This window comes from Fulvia fulva, chromosome 6 (genome assembly GCF_020509005.1).
Source record: "Fulvia fulva chromosome 6, complete sequence".
NCBI lineage: Eukaryota > Fungi > Ascomycota > Dothideomycetes > Mycosphaerellales > Mycosphaerellaceae > Fulvia > Fulvia fulva.
In genome coordinates, this window is record NC_063017.1 from 921,137 (window position 1) to 944,510 (window position 23,374).

Genomic DNA, 23,374 nt, shown 5'->3' on the forward strand with positions numbered 1-23,374 from the left:
AAAGCATATTAATGTTATATATAACTATGTTAGACATCTCTAGTAGTAGAAGAAGATTGTAGTAGACTACTGCTATATAAAGGATATAGCTACTAATAGGTTAATAAAGCCCCTTAATAGCTAGTAGTTCTAAAACTTGATAAGGCAGCTCTAGCTTACGTAAAGGGATTGTAGGAGACTATGTGGCCTGAGTAGGAGTGTTAAGAACATATAGGCCGTAGGACAAGTATATAGGTGTAGGTGTGTTATATAACTAGATCACGTAACTAGGGTTTACTAGCCTATAGGCTAGTAAATATCCGGACACCTAGTATCTACCTATACTAATACTAGCGATACTGTATATAGATATACGCTATCCTATTAGGTCCTTCTTCGTCTTTTATATAATCCGCCGTCTTCTACTACTACGTAACTCGTACCTATTTAATACTATCTAATACGCTATCTTTCTACTCCCTCTCTATTACCCTATTAAACGACCTTCCTCTTTCTACTACGCCTTTCTAAACCCGTAACGACGCTCTAAGACGTAATAACACCTATTATAAACCCTGTCTTGTCTAAGTTATAGGTGTCCTAGTTAAGGATACTATACTTCTCCTTTATATTACGTATAAGTAAGAACTACTTCTCGATAACGTCTAGATCTTCTATTAGGGCTCGCTAACGATCGTATCTACGTGTTATACGAACCTTTAGCTCACGATACTGCCTAATAAACCTGTCTATCTAATTAAGACTAGCGGGCTTAAGACCCTTCTCTTATAGTAATAAATTGGCTATTACTCGTATACTAGCCTCTAATTACGGGAAACCTATAAGATCTAGCTCGAGTATGTACTCAAGTATGACCCTCTCTTCTAGCTCTATAAGCTTCTTCGAATTAGGCTCGTAGTCACCCCGAGGAGGTCGTCTATTTAATCGATACCCTAGTATAGTTCGAGACGCGTCGTATACCTTTGTAGCAAGTCGATTCGTGATTATTACGTCGCGTTTCGTGGCCTGGACAGCTAAGGTCAGTTTGGCCTCGTTTGAAGACAATATACGCTGTAATGGTGGTTGTATAGCTGTATCTGTGGAAGTGGTACAGTTCTTGGCAAAAGTGGCCCGCTCGGTAGTATAGCCCGCTCGGTAGTGAAGCACGTTATAAGCTATCACGTTAGAAGTGTAGGAAGTTATTGTACGGGCTTATATAGGGTGTTTCAAAAGCAGGTTGTGTATTGCATGTGTCTATCTAGAATAGACAAGTGTTGCTCTTGAAGAGGCTGCAGGTGACTAATCAGTCACCTGATTCTTGGCGTACGTGGCCTCAAGTTTTGATGATGGGATGTTGCCCATGTGCACGCTCGGATCGCGACATAAGCTACGTATAGATACATATGTAGCTAAGCTACGTGTAGATATCACGTGGTACCAAAACTTGATTTACGTGCTACCAAAATTTGAAAGTTGATCAATCACAGAGCGCCAAGGAATTCTCAGAGCTACTGTAGTGATAGAGCTCCACTCCCTCGCTGACGCCACCACCTTCGTCGCAAGCTCGCACCACGGTGGATGGCTAGCGCTCGGTCGCTACGCTTAACAAGGGGGCTCAACCTACAACTTTGTCAGCACGTGACCAAAATGATTGGCTACAAAAAATTTGCCAAGACAAGTAGCCTCGGCTCGTGTCGAACAGTTACTCCAACAGAGGCTCGGAAACAAAGGAACAGATAACAGGCGCAGAGAACGTCGGCTAGAGCCTCTTTTTACTATCGAAGCAGTATCGTAACACTGCTTTCTTGCTACTCGGTAAGCAGCACCGCTCCACTGCCTTCACGGCGCACGTAAACAGCGCCGCACAGTACCATTTTAGACCCAGACGCTTGATGACTCGTGCGGGGAAGCATGTTCTGTGATGCTGTGGAGCCGAGATCAAAACTTCCTCCACAGCCTCCAACCTTTCCGCGCTCGACCGTCGGGGTACCCACTATCGAAGGCCGTCTGGACACCGTGATGGAGTACCCTTCTCTCGGTGAGTCGATGCGACCACCTTCCACCGTCGTCGCTGGTGCCGACGATGAACAGACCGGTGAACCCGCGCAGAAGCGCCCTCGAACCTCCGACGAGAGCTCAACGCCCAATGCATCGACGTCGACACCTACCGGAGGCAACGGAAATGCTAACAACACCACTGGACCGTCTAACCACCTCCGCCTGTATAGCTGCGGAAAGTGCTCAAAGAGCTATGCGCGTCTTGACCACCTAAGTCGCCATGTGCGCATGCACACCCAAGAAAAGCCGTGAGCGTGCTCTTGTCTACCGTATATTTCCGAGACAGCGACTGATTCTTGTCATCGCCAACAGCTATCAGTGTCAGATTTGTACAAAAGCGTTTGCTCGCGCTGACCTGCTCAAGAGACACACTCTGGGGCATAACAAAGATGATCCTCAGTCAAAGCCCACAATCGTTCAGCACAGTCGCGTGTCGCAAGCCTGCGAGGCCTGCGCTGGGCTCCACCTGAAGTGCGAAGAGGAGAAGCCATGCAAGCGATGTACCAAGAAGGGCATCACTTGCAACTTTACGCCTACTTATCCGCCGAATGAGATGCAGAGGCCATCGCCACCTGAAAATCAATACGCCCAGGACCAGCAGCCGCAACATCAGCATCAACAGCATCAACAATGGTCTAACGAGAATGTTCAGCACATGCAGAACATGAACACCATGACGCCGATGCACCACATGTCCCCGCCACACTTACAACAGCGAAACTCATTTGGTCCTGCAGGTCCATTACCTCCAATGCAGATGACAGAGTCGACTCCACAGCCGCCACCCCAGGCTCAGATGGCTATCGATCCGGCCATGCTACCACCCCAGACTCCAGGTCCTATGTTTGACTACCTTCGAGACAAGATGATGCCTCAGAGTGGCCAGCCGAACAATGGCGTCCAGGTCATTGACTATCAGACTGGCCCGTGGACACCGCGAGAGCTGTTCGATTTTGGTGTCGATACGAACATGGAGCTGAACGATCTGGATCTGAGCTTCCTTGATACTTACAACAATGCAAACCCTTTTGATCTTCGCACACCGAGCATAGGGTTCCCGACGACAGGCTCAGACATCATGCCAAGCTATACATCCGCACCCATGCCTATGGCACCAATAGACACAAATGCACTACCGAAGGCCTCAGTATGGCGCTTTAGGCCACTGTCCAAGGATTCGGGAAGTGCGGAGCAGGAGAATCTGTCTTTACCAACACCGACCAGTCTCGACATCGACAGACGCGTTACGACGGAGCCACTGTCTCAGACATCACGAGATAAGATCTTGGCTATGATCTTGAGTACGTGCAAGCCGAACAGCATACCTCGGGCGGTCGCATGCTTCCCGTCTATTGGCCTCTTGGACAGTCTATTCCAGTTCTCTTTGACTTCGCCAGGATCACACGCTAAACATTGGATTCATGCACCAACCCTTTTGGCTGGCCAGACAAGACCGGAAGTACTTGCAGCTATTGTTGCCGCTGGTGCAGTGTTGACACCTGATTCGTCGATCCGCAAAGTTGGCTATGCCATTCAGGAGGCGATCAGAACTGCGGTGCAGGTGCAGGTGGAAGAGGACAACACATTAATGAGAGATCTACAAATCATGCAGGCTTCACTCCTTCAGCTGAAGATCGGCCTGTGGAGTGGCGACTCTCGCAAAATGGAGCTTGCTGAAGGGTTTCAACAAGTGCTCGTGACGATGGGTCGACGTGGCGGGCTTTTCCGGCGAGGCACATACGAGCGGATCGTTCCATATCCTGAGGATCAAGGCGAAGTCCTGGAGCAAAAGTGGAGGCAATGGGTGAAGCAAGAGTCGCGGAAGCGGTTCGCTTTGCATCTATTCCGTCACGACCTCGAGGCCTCTGTATCTTTGCTCAGCAGCCCCTTGATCTCATACGCCGAACTGTACCTGCCATTACCCGAGTCTGAGAATCTATGGCACGCTCCATCGGCCGAATCATGGAAAGCTACGTACATGCGCAATCCGGGACCGAGACACGAGAGACAGCCCTCGCTAGTCGATTGTATTCAGGATCTGGACATTCTCGCTGTCCGAGACATTTTCGTGGATCAGCGTCAAGCGTCGATGGCAGTTCTCGGTGCTGCATGGCGCATGATCTGGGAATACAGACAGCTGGACTCGTCCATGAAGGATTACAACAACCAGTGGCGAAACTCGCTGCTCATGAACACCCGCCATTCAGAGCTGACGAAGCTCTTGCAATGCTTCCGCATAAGTTCCGTAGAGGACACGAAGGTCACACTCATCGTGGAACTCCTACTGATGCATCTTCACATGTCTCTAGACGACGTGCAACTATTTGCCGGAGTCGAAGGTGAAGACGAATCCCGTAGGGTATACCCATCCCTCGTCCAATGGACGCGGACACCGACTGCACGCCAAGCCCTGTGGCATGCCGGTCAGGTGCTCAGAGCAGCCCGCAACCTACGACCAGGCCTGATCTGCGACTTCGCAGCCATCGCCGTCTACCAAGCAAGTCTAGCATTCTGGTCCTACGGCATCATCACCCGCGCAACCGAGCCAGAACCCATGGCCAACCACAATCCCACCGCTTTCCTCGACGGCGGCGATGACAATGCTGTCAAGCGGTGGATCATCAACGGGAAAGGCAATGCCGCCATACGCACGTGGACGGTCAAGCCACCAACTGAGGGATCTGCGATGGTTGCCAATCCGGATGAGGTTGTGGGAGCTGTGGTCGCTACGATGCGGCAGAATCATAATGAGACGAGGAATCCGCCGCTGGTAGATAATTTGATCAATATTATGGAGGGATTAAGGAAGGCGGCTAGGACGTGATGATCTGGTCTGGGTCGTGGTGATAATAGGCGGAGCAGCACGACAACTAACAGCCAGCACGCAGACATGACGGCGAAAGGGCCTGGGAGGCACCAATGCCGACTGCCTTCGAGTCACGAGGTTGGCGTGCTCTAGCATTTCCCGCAGCGACATGGCCACGGCGAAAGCAAGATCATCGCTCATTCACGGACATCGGAACTCACAGTACTGACCATGCTGTCACCTCATGGCGATGTCGCTGCAGTCTGGAGGTCCGCAGTTGTGATCTATTGGTTCATGAAAGCTGGAAAGAGCACGATTGCAGAGTATCGAAGACTTGATGCCTTTGCAGTATCTTTCTCAAATTTGCGGTACAGTCGTAGAACACATTCTGCTGCTCCTCAGGAGCTAGCTCGTTGAAGTCGATTGTCTGTATAAACTTTTCTATGATGGTGCATCGCAACCCTTCAGCTTCAGTCAAGTCTTCGCCGCTTAGCTTTCACATTCCGCGCTATCACATCCATCAGCACAGCAAACTCCCTCATATCATCTCCCAGCATGAAAGCTTCAAGATTCAGCTCGTGATCCTTACTAGGCGCATCCTCCCACTCGCGCATATGGCCATAGCCAAAAACGTGCAGAGACGAATCACCCTCCAGCCTCTTCTGTACTAATTTCACCGTCTCCGAATCCGCCTCCAGCCGCGCATCTTCCGTAGTGATACTCGCTATTCGCGGTGTAACCTTCAGAGCTATCAGACCGAGTCGGTAATGCTGCAGGATCTTGAACAGATCCGCCCATTTCACGCCATCCTTCGCCTCCATACCCATCAAGACGATGTTGGGCGTGCAGAGGCACCGGTCGAAGCTGAGACTTCGGAGGCTTGGGCGTGGCCTGATATGAAGGCTATCAGGTTTGGATTGATGGCTGTCAAGCTGAGCTCGAGTGTGCTGACCAATGGGAGCGCATCGCGCTGGAGTGCGATGCCGCTTAGTAATGTCCCCGTAAGTCCAGGCAGGCCGTCTAGTGAGGCGGACAGCGCCAATGTTGTGGTGGTCTCGAGCTGCTTGAAGAACCAGTTGTGCATGCAAGACAGGAAGGCGATGTAGCCTGGGAACGTTTGGACTCTCCAGCCGGCTCCTTTTGAGGATCCCCAAATCGAGAGGGTCACTCGCTTTAAGCGTCGTAGGAAGTCTTGGAAGGCGGGATTGATGAATGCAGTCGTCCCTCGTGGCGGTAAGTCGATAGTTTCGAGATTCTCGATTTGCTTGTTCTGGGCAAGCGCCAGCCACGTTTCAGCCATTAAGGCTCTCCATTTCCATTTCGGCTCTTGCTGCGCGATCTGCTTGTCGAACTCCGATGCGTCAAAGTCGTGAAAGCCTGCTGTTCGACCGTTTGTCGAAGGGTCCGTGGCCCAGTCCTCGCTGGCATAATCGTAGGCGAATCGTATTCTGGCAGTCCGAAACTTTGGTAGGTGAAGTCCTGTCAGTAGATTCCGTGTTGCTGCGGGTAGTGTTGAAGTTCCTTTTGGTCCCCAGCTACGGCCTCGGGTTGCCCGGTCATTCTCCGTCGGACTGGCATAGCCTTCGAAGGAAAGTGTCGTGATGTGTTGGCTATGCTTCTTGGCCAAGTCAAGCGCTACCTTGGCTTCATCCCGCCTGTTTGTAACACGTAGGGTGCTGAAAATGACTGGTACCAGACAGTCTCGAAAGGACCAGTTGGTTGCAGAGAGTGGCAGTAGTTCTGTAGCATTCAGACAGTCCGTAATGCGAAGCAGCAGTTCAGGAGGTAGTCCAGATAAATCGGCCGTTGCCATTCTTGACATGTAGGAGGGCTATCACAATCCTCAGTCTCCGATGCCTTCCAGATGGTGCTAGCTCGATATCTCGCGGATGCATCGTCTGCTTAGGCTGTCCAAGTCTAGCAGGGTCGAAAAATCTGACGATGCAATCCAGTCGTCAAGTCAACCTTCAGCACGAGGCATATGCCGTTGGTCGGAGAGCCGCTGTCGAGTATGAGCAACAGTCGGCTATGCGGCACAGTCTGCCTCGCTGACGTGCAACGTGAGTAAAGGGCCGAGCACTTCGCTCATATGCGATGATGTCCACTGTCTACGGACACGTTCCTCGGACACGACCTTTCGGAAGAACCGGCACCGGCTACTATTGCGCTTGCCGCGTAGACGTGCCCACCCCTCGAGACTGGACTTCGCCTAGAAGCACTATATAACTACAACATTAAAGGCCAACGCGGTGAATTGAATAGCAATGCGACTGGTCCTCTTAAGATATGCAGTCCTAGTACGATTAAGACAAAATATCCTTCTAAAGGCCTACGGACAACCTTGTTGTCGCCGGTGGGTAGCTCGTACCCTATCCAGCGCTGTGGTACTATAGGTTACGCAGGCTGGAGGCGTTCCTAAGCAAACACAGGTCGGGAGGGGTGGGCACGTCTATATAGCAAGCATAGTAAGCTCGGATGTTAATACGCTTAGTAAGGGTGTTGTATCTATCCAAACACACGCTTAATTAACACTAAACTTTTAAGGACTTCTAGATAGGTATATACCACATAGAAATAATTATCTCTCTATAACTTATAACGTACTTTACTACCGAGCGGGCTACACTACCGAGCGGGCCACTTTTACTAAGAACTATACTACTTTTACTTTAATTACGACGGTATCTTAATACGACGACATCCTATAGAATCGTTACTAGGAGGACAATTCCTCTTTAGATTCTTTGCTATCTAGCGAGTCTACTTAATAGGTACGTACGTTATACCCCGACTCGCTATATCGCTTATAGCGTCGTAGCCTTAGTACTAGCCGAACACTATCTAGCGACTCTCTACTTACTTCCTACCTCCTAGTATCCTCTAAAGGTATTAATTACGACGCCTTATCGAAGGTTAGAGACCCTCTAGACTGAATATACTTACGCTTTCGTACTTTCTAATATATAAGGGTCTCGTTAGACTTACGTAGCTTACTAATCTCGCTTTATATTAGAGCTATCTAATACGCTATCTCTCTACTCCCTCTCTATTACCCTATTAAACGACCTTCCTCTTTCTACTACGCCTTTCTAAACCCGTAACGACGCTCTAAGACGTAATAACACCTATTATAAACCCTATCTCGTCGAAGTTATAGGTGTCCTAGTTAAGGATACTATACTTCTCCTTTGTATTACGTATAAGTAAGAACTACTTCTCGATAACGTCTAGATCTTCTATTAGGGCTCGCTAACGATCGTATCTACGTATTGTACGAACCTTTAGCTTATAATACCGCCTAATAAACCTATCTATTACGGGCAAGAGTACTATAATAGAGTCGGGCAAAGACATATATAGTTACGCGAGCTGTCTAAGAGAGCGCGAGAGGCGCGAGAAGATAAAGTAGCGCGAATCGAGCTAGCGGGTACTAGCGGCCGCTAGCGTACGGGCGTACGGCCGACAATACTATATTACGAGGCAGTTCGTAGAAAAGGGCTGTCTTGTTATAGTACCCCCCCTCCTCGAATAAGGATCTCCTACGACGCTTCTACGTTTAATACTCGGAGCGTATAGGGGGCTATCGCTAGTACTAATACCGGTACTAGTCTCGAGAGCTTTATCGAGGAAGCTATAGTTATACCGCGTTTATATATACGGTCCGAGGATTAGCGCTAGCCCGTATTAAGTTACCGGCTAATCGAGTCCGTCGAAGGTAGGCTTAGGTTTATCTAGGTATCGCTAGTAGAACGCGATCGCGAGTTCTTTATATCTAGGTAGTACGGCTAACTACTTAGCCTAGCTCCGTATACGATCCTTCTAAATAACTATATACTATATATTATTATACCTAATCTTAGAATCTACTATATCCTCTACTTCGTACTCCTCCGATACCTAACCTTCGCGTTTAACGATTACGGGCGCTAGTAGTAGTTTACGTTATCTAGGTATCCCTTCGGTTACTACGCGGCGTAACCTACACGTATAGAATATATTATAAATTTATATCCTATCGCTAAGTTCGAGTTTATACGAGCGTCTACCTACGGCCTTAACGACCCGAAACGGCCTAAGGAACTTATAATCGAGTTTCTTACTTAGGCGTATAGTCCTAATATTACGGGCATCTAGTAGAACTATATCGTTAGGCTAGTAGGTAGGCGCTAGCGCTCGCCGAGTATTTACGGCTTCGGCCGTTTATACTTACGTAAAAGTATATACGTTATATAGCTTATCTAGGCGGTCGCGGCGAATAGACTCGAGTACCCGCCGTATTTATACTTAAGTGTCTTATATATTATTAACTAACGCGTTAGCGGCCTCGACGTTAGGTACTTCCCGAGCTATAACTTATAGTTTAGCTAGACTACTAAACTCTATCCGCGGGTAGCGGCTAGAGTCGGCGAAGAATAGAGTCATTCCGGTACTTATAGACTCGTAATTATTAAGGGCGAACTCGGCGTCTAGTAGTAACTTGACCTAGTTATCTTGTTAATAATTAGTATAGGCGCGGATATACTATTCGAGTACTTAGGTCGTACGTTCTAATTGCCCGTCCGTTTCTAGATAGAAGGCTATAGAAAGATTTTAGTAAATACTAAGCCTTACGTAGAGTCTACGGAAGAGCGTACTAACGAATTACGTTATTACGGGTAGCCTACGACCCCTTACTATAGCTACGTCGGCCCGGCTAAACCGCGGACCTTCCGTATCGGGTTAGCGCGGCTTAGCTTTACTTTATAACTTCGCCGCGCCTCGCGCTCCTCTTTCGTAGCTTCGTAGAATAATAACTATCTCGTTCGGACCCTATAGTACGCGCGCCCTTATAGTTTGTTCTACTACCCTATCTAGATTGCGGATCTAGGTAAGGGACGCGTAATAATAGGATTAGATAGAACCGTAGAACTCGAGAACGCGTAGAGTCGTATTAGAATATAGAATACGGTAAGGCGTATAGCGCGTAGATACCTAGAGAACGTAACGCGGCGATATTATTAGTAGGTAGTCGCGCGCTCGTAGACAGTCAGGATATAGGCACCGTTACGCCTCCCCCGAACCTAGATAATAGATAGATAGATTTGTCATTCCCCTGTTCTAGGACCCTATCCGGCCTATGCAGGTATATATCTATTGTTATGTACAAAGGGAAACCCGAATAGGTGAAAACCCTTCCCGCCCCCGACTACTCCTTGTCTAGATTAGCTTTCCCTCTGAACGTACGTAGTCCATGTCACTACCCCGTTAGCCCCCGCTCCTAGCCGGTCTCGTCGCGCTGCGTCGTGTCCTCTCTTCCTGCACTGCTCCTACTAGGCGGTACTGTTCTAGCCAGCCCTTCTCTAGTATCCAGTTCGTAATGCGCCGTAGGTCTTCAGCGTTGTTAAGAAGTGCCCCAATCGTCCGGTTCCTCGCCTTTGCCATCCACTCCCCCCTTCCTAGCGACCACCTCGGACAGACGAGGAGTGCGTGCCGTACGTTCTGGGAGCGATAGCCGCAGGGGCAGCTAGTATTCGTGTATCCTGGAACCTTCCTCCATGATAGGTACCCCTGGAGGCCGATGTGTTCGCTTCGCAGTTGGGTTGCTATGCTACTCTGTGCCCTCGTAAGGCGGTAGTGGATGAGCTTCGGGGGGTGCTTGACCGCGGATTTTGTAGCTGACCATTCCTTAGGTTGTCCCGCTGGCTGAGGGCGTCCACTATGCCCTACAACCTGGTTGTTCCACCTCTCTTTCCATAGTTGCTCTACAAACGATTTCTCACCTTCCCATTGTGTTGCTAGCTGTTCGTCCCTTGCCCGGTAGTTCGGCTCGTTTCCGGGTCGAATGCCCTTGTGCGCTGGTACTGATTCGCGGGCCCTTGCGACTGCACTGGCGATGACCTTCTGTACTGGGTACTGTGCCGACTTGCCTAAGTAGGAGGTCCGTAGTCCCTGGATGTATAGGTCGATCGGCGGTATAGCGGTCTCGTGCTCAAGCATCCTCGTTGGTGTCGACTTATATGCCCCGGTGACCTTCCTTAGGCATTGGTTTTGGATCTTCGCTAGCGGCGCGACGAGTCCCTTCGATGGGCAGGCCCTCTCGCCTAAGGACCACACTTGGCTGCCATAGGTAAGGACTGGCCGTACAATAGCCGTATATAGAAGTCGTGACTGCCGGAAGTCCGCCCCCCATGTGGACGCAGTGAGCCTCTGGCATGATGCCATATTCTGTTCAGCTTTCCGTAATATTGCCTGTACGTGCTTCCTCCACCGTAGCGCCGGGTCCACCCATAGTCCGAGGATCCTGAGCTGATTTGCCGGGTTAGTCGTGTGCCCCTGTATCTGGATAGAAGCTTGCATATTGTGGAACCGTGGCCGGCGCGTAAAGTGTATCAGATTGTACTTTTCTGGGGCAAACCGAGCCCCGTGCCTCCTAGCCCAGTCCTCGCAGATCTTGTGCTTCTCTTCTAGTAGCCTACAGTTCTCCTCAGTCGAGGAAGACCACGCTAGGATGTTTGTGTCGTCTACGAAGCCGCTCGCAGCGGTGTTCTGGGATTCTAGGGCTGGGAGCAGCGTCGCCATAAAGAAGAGGAACAGAATAGGTGCTAGCGTTGAGCCTTGCGGGATTCCAGTGTGGACTGCTTGAAATGGGCTTCTGTACTGGCCGACCAGGATCGACGTACTGCGGTTTTGGAGGTAGGACCGTACGAAGTTGACAAGCCACTCAGGGAGTCCTTTCGACCTTAGGATGTAGAGAAGCCGCGGGTGTGACACGTAGTCGAAGGCTCCCGATATGTCTAGGCTAAGTAAGGAAGCCACCTTGTCCCTATTCTTATACCAGATGGCCTTTACCTGAGAGGTGATAAGTTCCATCGCGGATAGCGTCGATCGCTGTGGGCGCGCACCCATCTGGGTGTCCGGGAGTAGGGAGTGTTCCTCTGCCGCCTCGGAGAGTCTCGTTGCAACCAGCTTCTCAAGCGCCTTCCCAAGAGTGTTAAGGAGCGCAATTGGGCGGTACGACTTCACCTGCGTATAGTCTTCCTTCTGCGGCTTGCGTAGGACCACTGTCGTCGATTGTTTAAAAGCTATCGGGTGGTATCCGGTCTGTAGGCAGGCGTTGAAGATCGCTGCAACTGCTGGGGCTAGTTGATCTCTACACTTCTTTAGTAGCTCGTTTGGGATCCCATCCGGCCCCGGGGCTTTCTTCGCCGGCAACTTCCTCAGCACAGCGGTAACTTCTCCCTCGGACACCTCCTGTTGGACCGCGATGCTAGGGGCTAGGGGAGTAGAGCTGTTTATGTCGCTTAGATCAGCCTCGACTGGGGGTGGGAAGAACTTGCTAGCCAGTAGACGCGCCTTGGCCTCGGGGTCGCTAACCGGGCCACTAGGCGATTGTAGCGCTGGGATAGAGAAGGAGGGGCCCTGTGTAGGGTCCTGTCGGGCCCATTTCGCTAGCTTCCACATCCTCTCTGGCTTGCCGGCGATTTCTTCCACTGTGGCCCTCCAGCCGACTGCTTTCTCCCTCCGTATTATGGCTTTCTTCTGTTGGCATGCCTCCCTGTATACGTTCCAGGCCTCCTCGCTATGGCTGCTCGTCCACACCCGGCGGGCTCTCCTTGCTTCTCTTACTACCGCAGTGCACTCCGGCGTCCAGTATGGTTTGGACCATGTCGTTGGTTGGGCAAGCGGAACGTGAAGTGAGGTCGCTTTTCTTATTTCGTCTGTCAACCCCTGGACTGCTTCGTCTATCTCGTCTTTACTGTTGTATTGCTGCTGCGCGATCTGGACTAGCCTCTTGGAGTCATCGAGGTACGCCTGGATGTTGGCCCAGTGGGCCTTTCCCCAGTTTGGCTTAGGGGTTCTCGCTGGTGTGCGTTGTATCTGTGTCGCAATAGAGGTCCTGACTGGCATGTGGTCTGACGACGCCTCGAGTTCATGTTCGATCCCACAGTAGGTTACCGTGTGGTAGTGACTATCTGAGATCCAGGAGAGGTCGATCGTGCCTTGGAGTCCCCCTCTCTTCCAGGTGCCCAGGTCCTTCGGGGTATTGAGGGCAATTGCGTTGCTCGCCATCAAGTCGAGTACTTCGTCGGCTATAGGGTGCGGCTGCATAAGGCTTTCCCAGGAAGGGTGGTGTATGTTGAAGTCTCCTACTACGATGTGGCACCCTTGTCTCTTGAGCGCACTGTCTAGGTGTCTGCAGACCCCTAGGTCGCGGCTAGACCTCGAGGCTGGCGGTTGCATGTATAGGTTGTGTATCCAGGTACTACCCACGTGGAGGGAGGTAATATCGCCCCCGCCTTCTTCGTCTGCGTAGTACACTACCTCCCAGTCGGATTCCAGTATGTCCTTGCTGACATAGAAGCACGTGCGGGGTCTGCCGTCGCCTCGTAGGCATGTCGTGTAGCCTGGTGACTTGCAGGTCGTTGGTCTCTTATGGTGCGGGTTAATCCATGGCTCCTGGATTGCAAGGACGTGGTGGACGCGCGGGTCCGCCTCGTGTAGGAAATGGTTCTGGACTATATCCTTGCTATGGTTGACGTTATACTGGATGATGCTAAGCGTGTCGAGGCTAGTCATCGGCATCGACAATCATTTCCTCTGTATCGTCCTGTGTCCTACTGCCCTGTGCGTCCTGGTCTACGCCTGTCGGCTGTGTACTAAAGGGGAGCCGGGCCTGGTTAGATTCCCTCGCCGCAGCTAGCAGAGCACGTGGCCTCCCGTACGCCCTAGGCTGCGCATCCTTTACATCGTTCTCGGCCCTAGGGCGCTTGTGCCCGACCGCCGCTAGTTGGTTCCGGTGTGGGCTAGCCGCACGGTCGCCGTAGAATCTTGGGGCGACGGTTCTGTTTGTGATTGCCTTGTTTTTCGCTAGTTTCCGCTGTGGGCATTCCGCACTATACGATGGGTGGTGCCCCGGACAGTTCGCGCACCGTCTCGTAGTCGATGTACAGTCCCTAGACATATGGTCTCCTGCACAGTTCGAGCAGGCCTGCTTGTTTGTGCACGTGTAGGTTTGGTGTCCATACTGTTGGCATTTGAAGCATTGGAGGACACGAAAGGATGAGGAGTGCTTTTCTACTGTCTTGAGGCTGTATTGCCAGACCAGGCCTTGTTCTATCGCTAGATCCGCCGATTTCGCGTCTTGTAGCCATACTATTAGCGCCGAGGCCTTCTTGCCTTCTGGCCATTTCCTATGGAGCCAAGTCGCCTTCTGGATTGGAGAGTTAAGAGTGACCGGGTTGTCCTCTTGGAGAGCGCGTAGGTGACCCTGGTTGGTTGGGTCAAACTCCTTAGGCATGTCGTGGACTAGGATCGTGAATTGTTTCGTTGAGACCTTCGCTGATGCCGCAACCTTAGATGCCCACTGTGGCTGTGCCTCTAGGTGCCTCCTAGCAGTAGCAGAGCTAGTATAGATCTGTAGAGTGCCGTTGGACTGTTGGTTCACTGCGACCACCCCTGGTTGGTTGATTCGTTGGGCGAGCTCCTTGTTCGATAGCTTCGCAACTTCGGCCTGGTCTTCCTTTGCTGCAATGCGGATCGTAACTGCATCGTGCGTTGGGCGGGGGCCTGGTATCGATGCCGCGACCGATGCCCAGCTATGGGGGTGTTGATTCCGGGTGGCCTTGCTAATCGCCTGGGACGTCGTCCTCATTTCTTGTTGCCCTCGGTGATACGACAGTACAAGCGCCGTGCGTAGCTGAGTGATCATTACCTGTAGAGACCGGTAAGGGAGCTGATCGTTAGTTTCCATGCTTTTTGCGTCCTCTATAAGTTGCTGCCAGTTGTCTTGGGGGGGCTTCGCCTGTAGGGCCGTAGGCGCCGTTAGTGCCGTAGCCTGGGCTGCCATTGCCTAGGAGTTGCCTAATGTAGCTAGGCACCTCCGCGGCGTTTGGAGCTGAAGAAACAGGGTGAAGAGAGCTTCAAGCTGTCCAGATTGAATGAGGTAGAACTCCCTCAGTCCTAGGGGCAGTGGCCTGCTTTTTATATCGTTGGAATGGCCTTGATAAGAGCTTTCGAATGTGTCGTGTTTTGGCGCAGAGATCGATGATTCCCTTCTCTCTCGATGGCCGAACCTAGATAATATGACTTTATAAATAGCGAACGGCGGTATACTACCGCTACCTAAGCCTAAGGGCAAAAAGTAAGTAGTGTATATCTCTTTTCCCCGACCTGTCCTCTTTTCCTTAGAGTTAGACATAGGACGATAACCGGCGGGTTATAGTAGACACCGGTATCGCGCTATAATAAGAGATTAATAAAGCTTACTAGAAGGCCTTCGAGCGAGAAGAAGGTAGTAAGATTGACTTTATAGAACTGTTCGAGTTCAAGCTCGAAGAGAACCTAGGCGGTAACCTAGACAAGGTATATCTATTACTTAACAAGGTAGAACATATTCTCGTATCTAAATACTAGAATGTTACCCTAGACAACCTTACGACCCTTATATCCTAACACCCGAAGACTACCTACGACTTCGTACTATAAGTAGTCAATACGGCGATTACTAAGGGTAGACAACTCGATATAATAGAGCGAGCTAACGACCTCTAGAACACCTAGTATACTACGCTATATACCGAATACGACCGTATCTATAAGATGCTACGAAGTGAAGAGCTTGTTATATAGAAAATAGTAGTAGATCTTAAGAGTAAGAAGGATTACGACCTAGCTAAGTTATAAGAGCTAGAGAAGAAATATAAGGAAGCTAATAACCTATATAAGTAGTTTAGCAAGATCTACGAGAAGGAGAAGAAGAAGGTACAAGATTCTAAGGCGAAGAACTAGGCCCTATAACAAGAAGTCGATGACCTAAAGGCTCGGCTTGAGGTAGGAGACACTATATAGAACGGAGGTAGGGGCCGCTTAGGCCGCCGACCCTCTCGTTCCCGCCTACGCGAGACCTTACTCGAGTAGCTATTACGTAAGTATCGCGAAGCTACTAGTAGAGGTAGCGGTAGCGGTAGTAGTAATAACGATAGAGACGACGATAACCGTAGTAATAATAGCCGAGGACATAGTAATAACCGTCCGCGACTAGGACCTAATAATAGTCGTGACTTAAGAATACGTAATACCCGTACCTAGATACTACTAGTTGACCTTCTAGAACAACTCTTTACTATTGACCGTACCCTTACTCGCGGTATAGAGATCGGTAAGAGTGTACCTAACCCTAAGTACTTTAAGAACGATAACGACCCTAATTTCGACAGCTAGTATAGTAGTGTTCTCCTAAAGCTAACTATAGTAACCTTCCGTACTAAGATAGATAGTCTACGCTTCGTATATAGGTAGACGTAAGGTAATCCTTAGCGAAGTATTAAGCCGAGGATCCCTATACCTAGACAGTAGTCCTTTAACGAGTTTAAGACTAGAGAAGAGTTATTAGATTAGATAATACGCTAATATAGTATACGTAATAAAGGAACTAAGGCTATAGTTAACATTACTACCTATAAGTAAGAATAAGGCGAAACCTTTATAGCCTTCTATACCCGCTACTCGAAGTTGCGCGCCTAGATATTATAGACCGATAACACCGAGCTTATACTATTCCGTAACCGACTAAACCGTAAGTACTTTATTAAGACCTTCGGCGACCGCGAAGTCGACCGCCGCCTAGATAGTATATAAGACGTTATCGAGGAGTATACCGTACTAGACGAGAGCTTCTACGAGACAGATCGACTATACCCGTAGAAGGAGCGCCCCCGTAGTAATAGTAACTCGAACGGTAATAGCGGCTAGAATAACTAGAATAACGGTAACGTAGTTACTAGTACCGCTACCGGTATAGTAGGTACCTTAGTATAGCGCCTACTATAGTACGCCAGTACTAAGAAGAAGGAGGATCTACCGACATATCTATAGAACCTACCTACGCTTAACCGTAAGTAGCGCGAAGACCTTAAGAAGTAGGGTAAGTACTACCGCTACCGTATAGGTTCTTACGTATCGACTAACCCTAAATGCCTAATATATAGGTACGATAGCGACTATCGCCTACCGCGTCTACGTAATACTACGCTAAATCCGAACGTAAACCTTAGTTCCCTAGCCGCCGATCCGTAGTAGGGAAATGGTACGACCGCTACCTAAGCGTAGTAGATAGCGGTTACCCGAACTTCCTAGGATAGAAAGAGTATAAGATTAAGAGACACGGAATATAAGAGACGGTAATAGACTATAGTAAGGAGCTTAAGATATCGGTATACGTACTAGATAAGCAATAGCTAGCTATATACCCTTATATAGTATTACCCGTAATAATATAATATAGAAAGGCTCGAGGCCTTATAGATTCTACTTCTACCTCTCTGTTTCTTAAGTAGAAATTTATACGCAAATATATAATACCCCTAATCCCTTTGACGTAAAGCCGACGACTAACACTAGGAGATAGAACGGCTACTACGCGGCAGATTATATACACGGCCCTTATAGACGTATTTATTAGCGATTATTACGAGTAAATGTTATACTACGTTACCGACCTCGAATACGACATCGTCTTTAGCCTACCGTAGCTTATAGCGTATAACCTAAACATCTTCTAGGAGATAGGCAAGGTAGCATTTAGATCGGATTACTACTTTAGTCACTATCTATAGAATAAGATATCAATAATAGTATAATCCCTAAACTACCGCGAGAAGAGGAAGTAGGCACTAGTACGGTACGGACTAGAGCCCTTTACTAGAGAAGTAGCGAGCTTTATAGTAGGAGGGGCAGAGCTAAACGTTTTATTATATAACCTAGAAGATATAGACGGTAAAGAAGTAGACTACTAGGGCGTTTCTTAACGCGCGTAGGAGATATACGCGTACCGGCCTAGGGCTAAGTACTTCTATATTATACCTACTAGGCGTAAGAGCGACGGCGGAGAGCTTAAGCTAAGTGTAATAGCTACTAATAATCTAGACTAATTCTTGAACAAGCAGTTCAATCACAACCCGAAGGAGAAGTTGCCGCCGATATACTACGATATTACGGACGCTTTCTTAGCTAAGGATTATAAAGGACTCCTACCTTACCGACTAGGCGTAGACTATAAGATTCACATTAAGCCTAATAGTCTATAAGAGCTACTATACCGCAAGCCCTACGGCCTAGCTAAGAAGGAGAACGAGGTAGTCAAGAAATAGCTAGACGAGCAAATATCTAAAGGGAAGGTACGGAAAGTAGGGCAAAAGACGAGCTAGTCTCCTATACTAGTGCTAGTAGTACGTAAGCCTAGAGGTAGGCTATGTGTTTATATCGACTATAGAGGATTAAATACAATTACTATTAAGAACCGGTTTCCGATTCCCTTAATATAAGAGACGCTTAACCGTATATACGGTAAGAAGTACTTTACGAAGCTAGACATTATAGTAGCCTTTAACAAGTTACGGATAGCTAAAGGGTACGAGTGGTTAACGGCGTTTACGACACGATATAGCATCTACGAGTGTCTAGTATTGCTATTCGGCTTATATAATAGACTAGTATTGTTCTAATTATACATTAATAAGGTCTTATAAGAACACCTAGACGACTTTGTATCGGCCTACCTAGATAACGTACTTATCTTTAGTAACACCTTAGAGGAGCATATTAAATACGTACGGAAGGTTCTTACTAAGCTACGCGATATAGGACTTATAGTAGACATCGATAAAAGCGAATTCTACTAATAGAAGGTAAAGTACCTTAGGCTAATTATAACCCCTAACGGTATCGAGATAGACTCCGAGAAACTCGAATGTATTTAGATATAGGAAGCTCCTAAGAACCTAAAGGATGTCTAGGCCTTCCTTAGATTTGCTAACTTCTATAGGCGGTTTATCGAAGCATTTTCGCGTATAGCTACTCCTCTTATAAACCTAACTAAGTCGGACGGACTAAGTAACTATAAGAACAGAAGGATTTAATAGTCACTAGATTGCTAACGAGCCTTTGACAATTTGAAAGCTACGTTTAGTAAAGCCGGTATGCTCGTACATTACGTACTAGGTAGGGAAATAGTAGTAGAGACAGATTCTTTAGATTTTATAAACGCCGGCGTGCTTTCGTAGTATAATGAGAATAGTATACTATATCCTATAGCCTTCTACTCGAAGAAGTTGAGTCTATAGGAGTGTAATTATGAAATCTATAATAAGGAACTATTAGCTATTATTAAGGCTTTTAGAGAATAGAGACCCGAGCTCGCCTACGAGGTAGATAATAAGGACTTATAGCTAGTCAAGATTTGTACCGACTATAAGAACCTAGAATACTTTATAAAGACAAAGTAGCTAAATCGGCGACAAGCGTATTAGGCTAAGTTCTTGTTATAGTTCAACTTCAAGATAATATACCGTCTAGGACTTTAAGGTACAAAGCTAGACAGCCTAACGAGACGTAGCTAGGACCTTCCGTAGGGGGTGGACGACCCTCGGAACTAGTATTAGTATTAGACATTGCTACCTCCTAAGCGATTCCTTAAGATCGCCTTACTATAGGTAATAGTAGAAGATACGCCGGAAGAAGAGGAACTAGTATAGCTAAACCCTAAAGCTAAAGAGTTTATACCTATAGAACGAGATACGCCTACTAAATAACCGGCGACGCGTAAAAGTTAGCGGGAAGCCGAACTCGAGTATTGAATGTCGACGGCGTACGTAACCGATAACGAGCTTAAGACCGCGATTAAGGACCTATAGAAAGACCGTACTCCTATACTACTATATAGAGCGAAGATTTACCTAGTATACTATAAAGTAGATAGCGACCTACTATATATTCGAAATCAATACGACGGCTAGAGCTTATAAGTACTAAATGACTAAGCCTTATAGACTAGGATAATTAAGATAAACTATGACGCTCTAGTAGTAGGCTATCTAGGACGAGCTCGTACTTATAAACTCGTAGTACGTGAATTCTACTAGCCTGAATTAGCGAGATCCGTACGTAGATATACCGCAAATTACCGTACCTACCGTATAACAAAATCTCTACACTCCTAGCTACTAGGATTATTATAGCCACTTCCTGTTCTAGATCGGCCTTAGAAACACATTATAGTCGACTTCGTTATCGGACTCCTAGAAAGTACTCTTAACGGTATAGTCTATAATAATATTATAACCGTTACTAATAGGCTTACTAAGGAAGTCGAGCTGATCCCTATTAGCGCGATAATAGTATAGAATACGGCAAGGCTTTTCCTTAAATATATATTCTGTCGGCGCGGGTTTCCTAACACTATTATATTAGACCGTAGTAAGTAGTAGGTCACTACCTTCTAGAAGAGACTCTATAAGATACTCCGTATAAATCGTAAGCTAAGTTCTTCGTATTACCTAGAAACTAATAGACAGTTAGAACGTACTTACTAGGCGATAGAACAGTATCTTCGTATATCTACTAATAAGGCATAGGATAACTAGGTAGAATAGCTATGCCTTACTTAGTTCGCGATCAATAATCACCTATCTAAGACTACTAGTATATCGCCGTTCTACGCTACCTTAGGCTATAACCCTAAGTTTATAGAGCGAGTTGACCTAAACGCTAGAAAGGAGGGAGGACTAACTACTCTCTAGCGACTAGATACGCGATCAGTAGAAACCTTTATACGTAGAATTTGCGAGCTTTATAAGCACCTTTAAGAGAATATACGAATGTTATAAGCTCTCTAAGTAGAAGTAGCAAATCGCTACCGAAGTATTCCTCTAGACTATAAGGTAGGTGATTAGGTATATCTTAGTACTAAGAACATCCGTACGACTCGACTATCTAAGAAGCTAGATAGGAGATATACCGGCCCTTACTAGATTACGGAAGTTATGCCGGCTAGACTCTCTTATCGACTAAAACTATTAGACGCTCTAGTAGGACTTAATAACTACTTCTATACCTTACTACTATAACGAGCCGACTACCCCGATTTCCTACTACTTAAAGGGTAGTATCTAGCGCCGCTACTACCGGTAACTATCGAACCTAATACTACCGAGGCTAATATAGTAGCCGATATAGTAGTAGTACCTACGTATATATACGAGGTAGAAAAGATCCTTAATATATAGACCCGTAAGCGGGTAAGTAAGGTAAAGAAGGGGCATAAGCGTAAGGTAGATATATAGTATAAGGTGAAATAGGCTAGATATTAGAACGAGGAGGATAGTAAGACCTAGTAACCTATAGAGGATATACTTAAACACGTAGCCGCCGCTATTATAGACTTTTACTATAACCGGCCGGAGTTGTCTACGCCTATAGGCTTCGTAGCTCTATCTAACTAGTCCCTACTAGCTACTAAGATGCTCGGGCTTAACACGATTAGGGTTATTCCGAAAGACACCGTTACGAATAAGTCGCCTCGAGCCTTACCTCTAATAGAATCTACTCCGTATATATTCGATACTCGAGTAGAGCCTATAGAGCCTATAATAATACCTAACTTTAGTTATAAGGATTATCCGCGAGTACTAGCTAAAGACAGACTTAGGTCTAGGGTAAGCTAGCTAACTAGGCAATATGTTTCTCGAAAGAAGCCGGTCGAGGATAGTCTTAATAGAGCGAATGCGATGTTATCGGATAACGATAGGGCACTAGAGGATAATTAGGTATTCGCGCGATTATAGAGCTCGATAGGTAAGAAGCCTTATAAGGTAGATAACGCTTAGAGGACTAAGGCGTATTTTGGGAGGGGGTGTACTATTACGGGTAGCCCGCGACCCCTTACTATAGCTACGTCGGCCCGGCTAAACCGCGGACCTTCCGTAGCGGGTTAGCGCGGCTTAGCTTTACTTTATAACTTCGCCGCGCCTCGCGCTCCTCTTTCGTAGCTTTGTAGAATAACAACTATCTCGTTCGGACCCTATAGTACGCGCGCCCTTATATACGTACCTCTATCGCTTACGACTATCTCCGGTAGGCCGTATACGGGGAATATATACTTATAGAACAAGGTAGCGGCGTGCTTAGCGTTTAACTTATTAGTAGGGAGTAGCCGTACGCGTTTAGTTAGTATATCGGTAACTATTATAATATGTTTATAGATTAGTCTAGTATCGGGATCTTTACTAGCGGGTAGGTTAACGATAAAGTCTACTACGATATACTTCTATTCGTAACCGGGCGTATAGTATAGGGATAGGGTGCCTTACTTTATTAGTCTTAATAGAGTCGAGCGCCTATATATTAGGTAGTATCGTACGTATCTTACGACGTTACTTACTATACTAGGCTAGAAGAGGTTTTACCGTTATAGTAGATTAAAAGTCCTCGCTATACCTTAGTAGCTAGCTACTCTACTATTATAGTATTTACGTACTATCCGGGTACGGAGGTTCTAAAAGGCTAGGATATATAAGGCTTTGTCGACGTATAGTCGATCCGCGATAATTTTTTAATCTAACGCGGCGATTGTTCTATTATTATAGCTATACGTTAGCGATTCTCTACTAGAGATCGGACTTTAGTTTAAGTATACGTATCGTTATAGACCGGCTATTATATACTTCTATATATAGTTTTTCTTTATATAACTCCGTTTGCTCCCGTTCCTCTAGTAGCGTAGGTTCGTCTAACGGCTCTATACTTCCTTCGATAGGTTGCTCGTTACTAGGCATCTCTTCGACTAGGACTCTACTATCTAGTTCCGAGTCGACGTTACTACGTACCTCGGCGTTGTTTAGTTCGAGTAACGGCTATATTACGTCTCGCTAGGCGGGGCGGATTATTTACCGGGGGGTAGTAATATCGCTAGTATAGTAGTCTTCTTATTTATCGTCCGAGTCGCAAATTAATAGTACTTAGTAGTTTATTAGTAGGTCTTCCTATACTTATATAGCAAACTAAGTAATAATGTCTAGGTTATAGAGTTTTAGAATAGTCTACTATTTATACTACGTTCTAGTATTGTCTACTCCCGCCGGTATATCCTAAGAGCGACGGGTAAGACTATCTAGTTTCGTTCCTTAGGCGCCCGGGCGATAGGTAATCTTAAAGTTAAACTAGGATAGGAACTTAGCCTAGCGTGTCTAGCGCCGGTTAAGCTACTTAGTAGTTATAAAGTACTTAAGATTACGGTAATCGGTAAGTACCCGAACTAGTTTATTGTCTATAGCGCCGATAAGTTCCGGTTACTATTCCTCGAACGCCTTAACGATAGCTAGTAGCTCTTTGTCGGAAATGTCGTAGTTATATTCTTACGGACTAAGCTTCTTCGAGTAGAACGCTACGGGTCTAAGGCCGCCGTTAATTATCAATAATAGTACCCCTATATTAACCTAGTCGCTAGAGTCTGTTTCTACCTAAATCTACTTGCCTAGTTAATAATAGGCTAGTATACCTACTTAGCTAAAGCGCTACTTAAGTTCCTTAAAGGCTATATCGTACTATTAGGTCTATATAAAGGTTAGCTTCTTAACTACCTTACCGTCGACTTTGCTCTTTTTACCTAACTTCGTAAGGTCTATAAGGCACGCGGTTACTTCAGAGAAGGCGTAGATAAACTTCCTATAGAATCTAGTGAAGCTAAGGAACGTAAGAACGTCCTTAACGTTACGAGGC

At 47.2% G+C, this 23,374-nt stretch overlaps 2 protein-coding genes across 2 annotated transcripts; one reads left to right on the plus strand and one right to left on the minus strand.

Annotated features, from left to right (window-relative positions):
* Positions 1 to 1,890: 1,890 nt before the first annotated feature.
* Positions 1,891 to 4,861, plus strand: CLAFUR5_06787 (Transcription factor 1; the record flags this gene model as incomplete). Its single annotated transcript, XM_047905935.1, has 2 exons — positions 1,891 to 2,285; positions 2,350 to 4,861. The coding sequence occupies 2 exons, from the start codon at positions 1,891 to 1,893 to the stop codon at positions 4,859 to 4,861; spliced, it is 2,907 nt and encodes a 968-aa protein (XP_047762974.1).
* Positions 4,862 to 5,669: 808 nt separating this feature from the next.
* Positions 5,670 to 6,665, minus strand: CLAFUR5_06788 (uncharacterized protein; the record flags this gene model as incomplete). The annotated part of the gene is made up of 1 exon (XM_047905936.1): positions 5,670 to 6,665. One exon carries the CDS (start codon positions 6,663 to 6,665, stop codon positions 5,670 to 5,672), a length of 996 nt encoding a protein of 331 aa, XP_047762969.1.
* Positions 6,666 to 23,374: the final 16,709 nt, after the last annotated feature.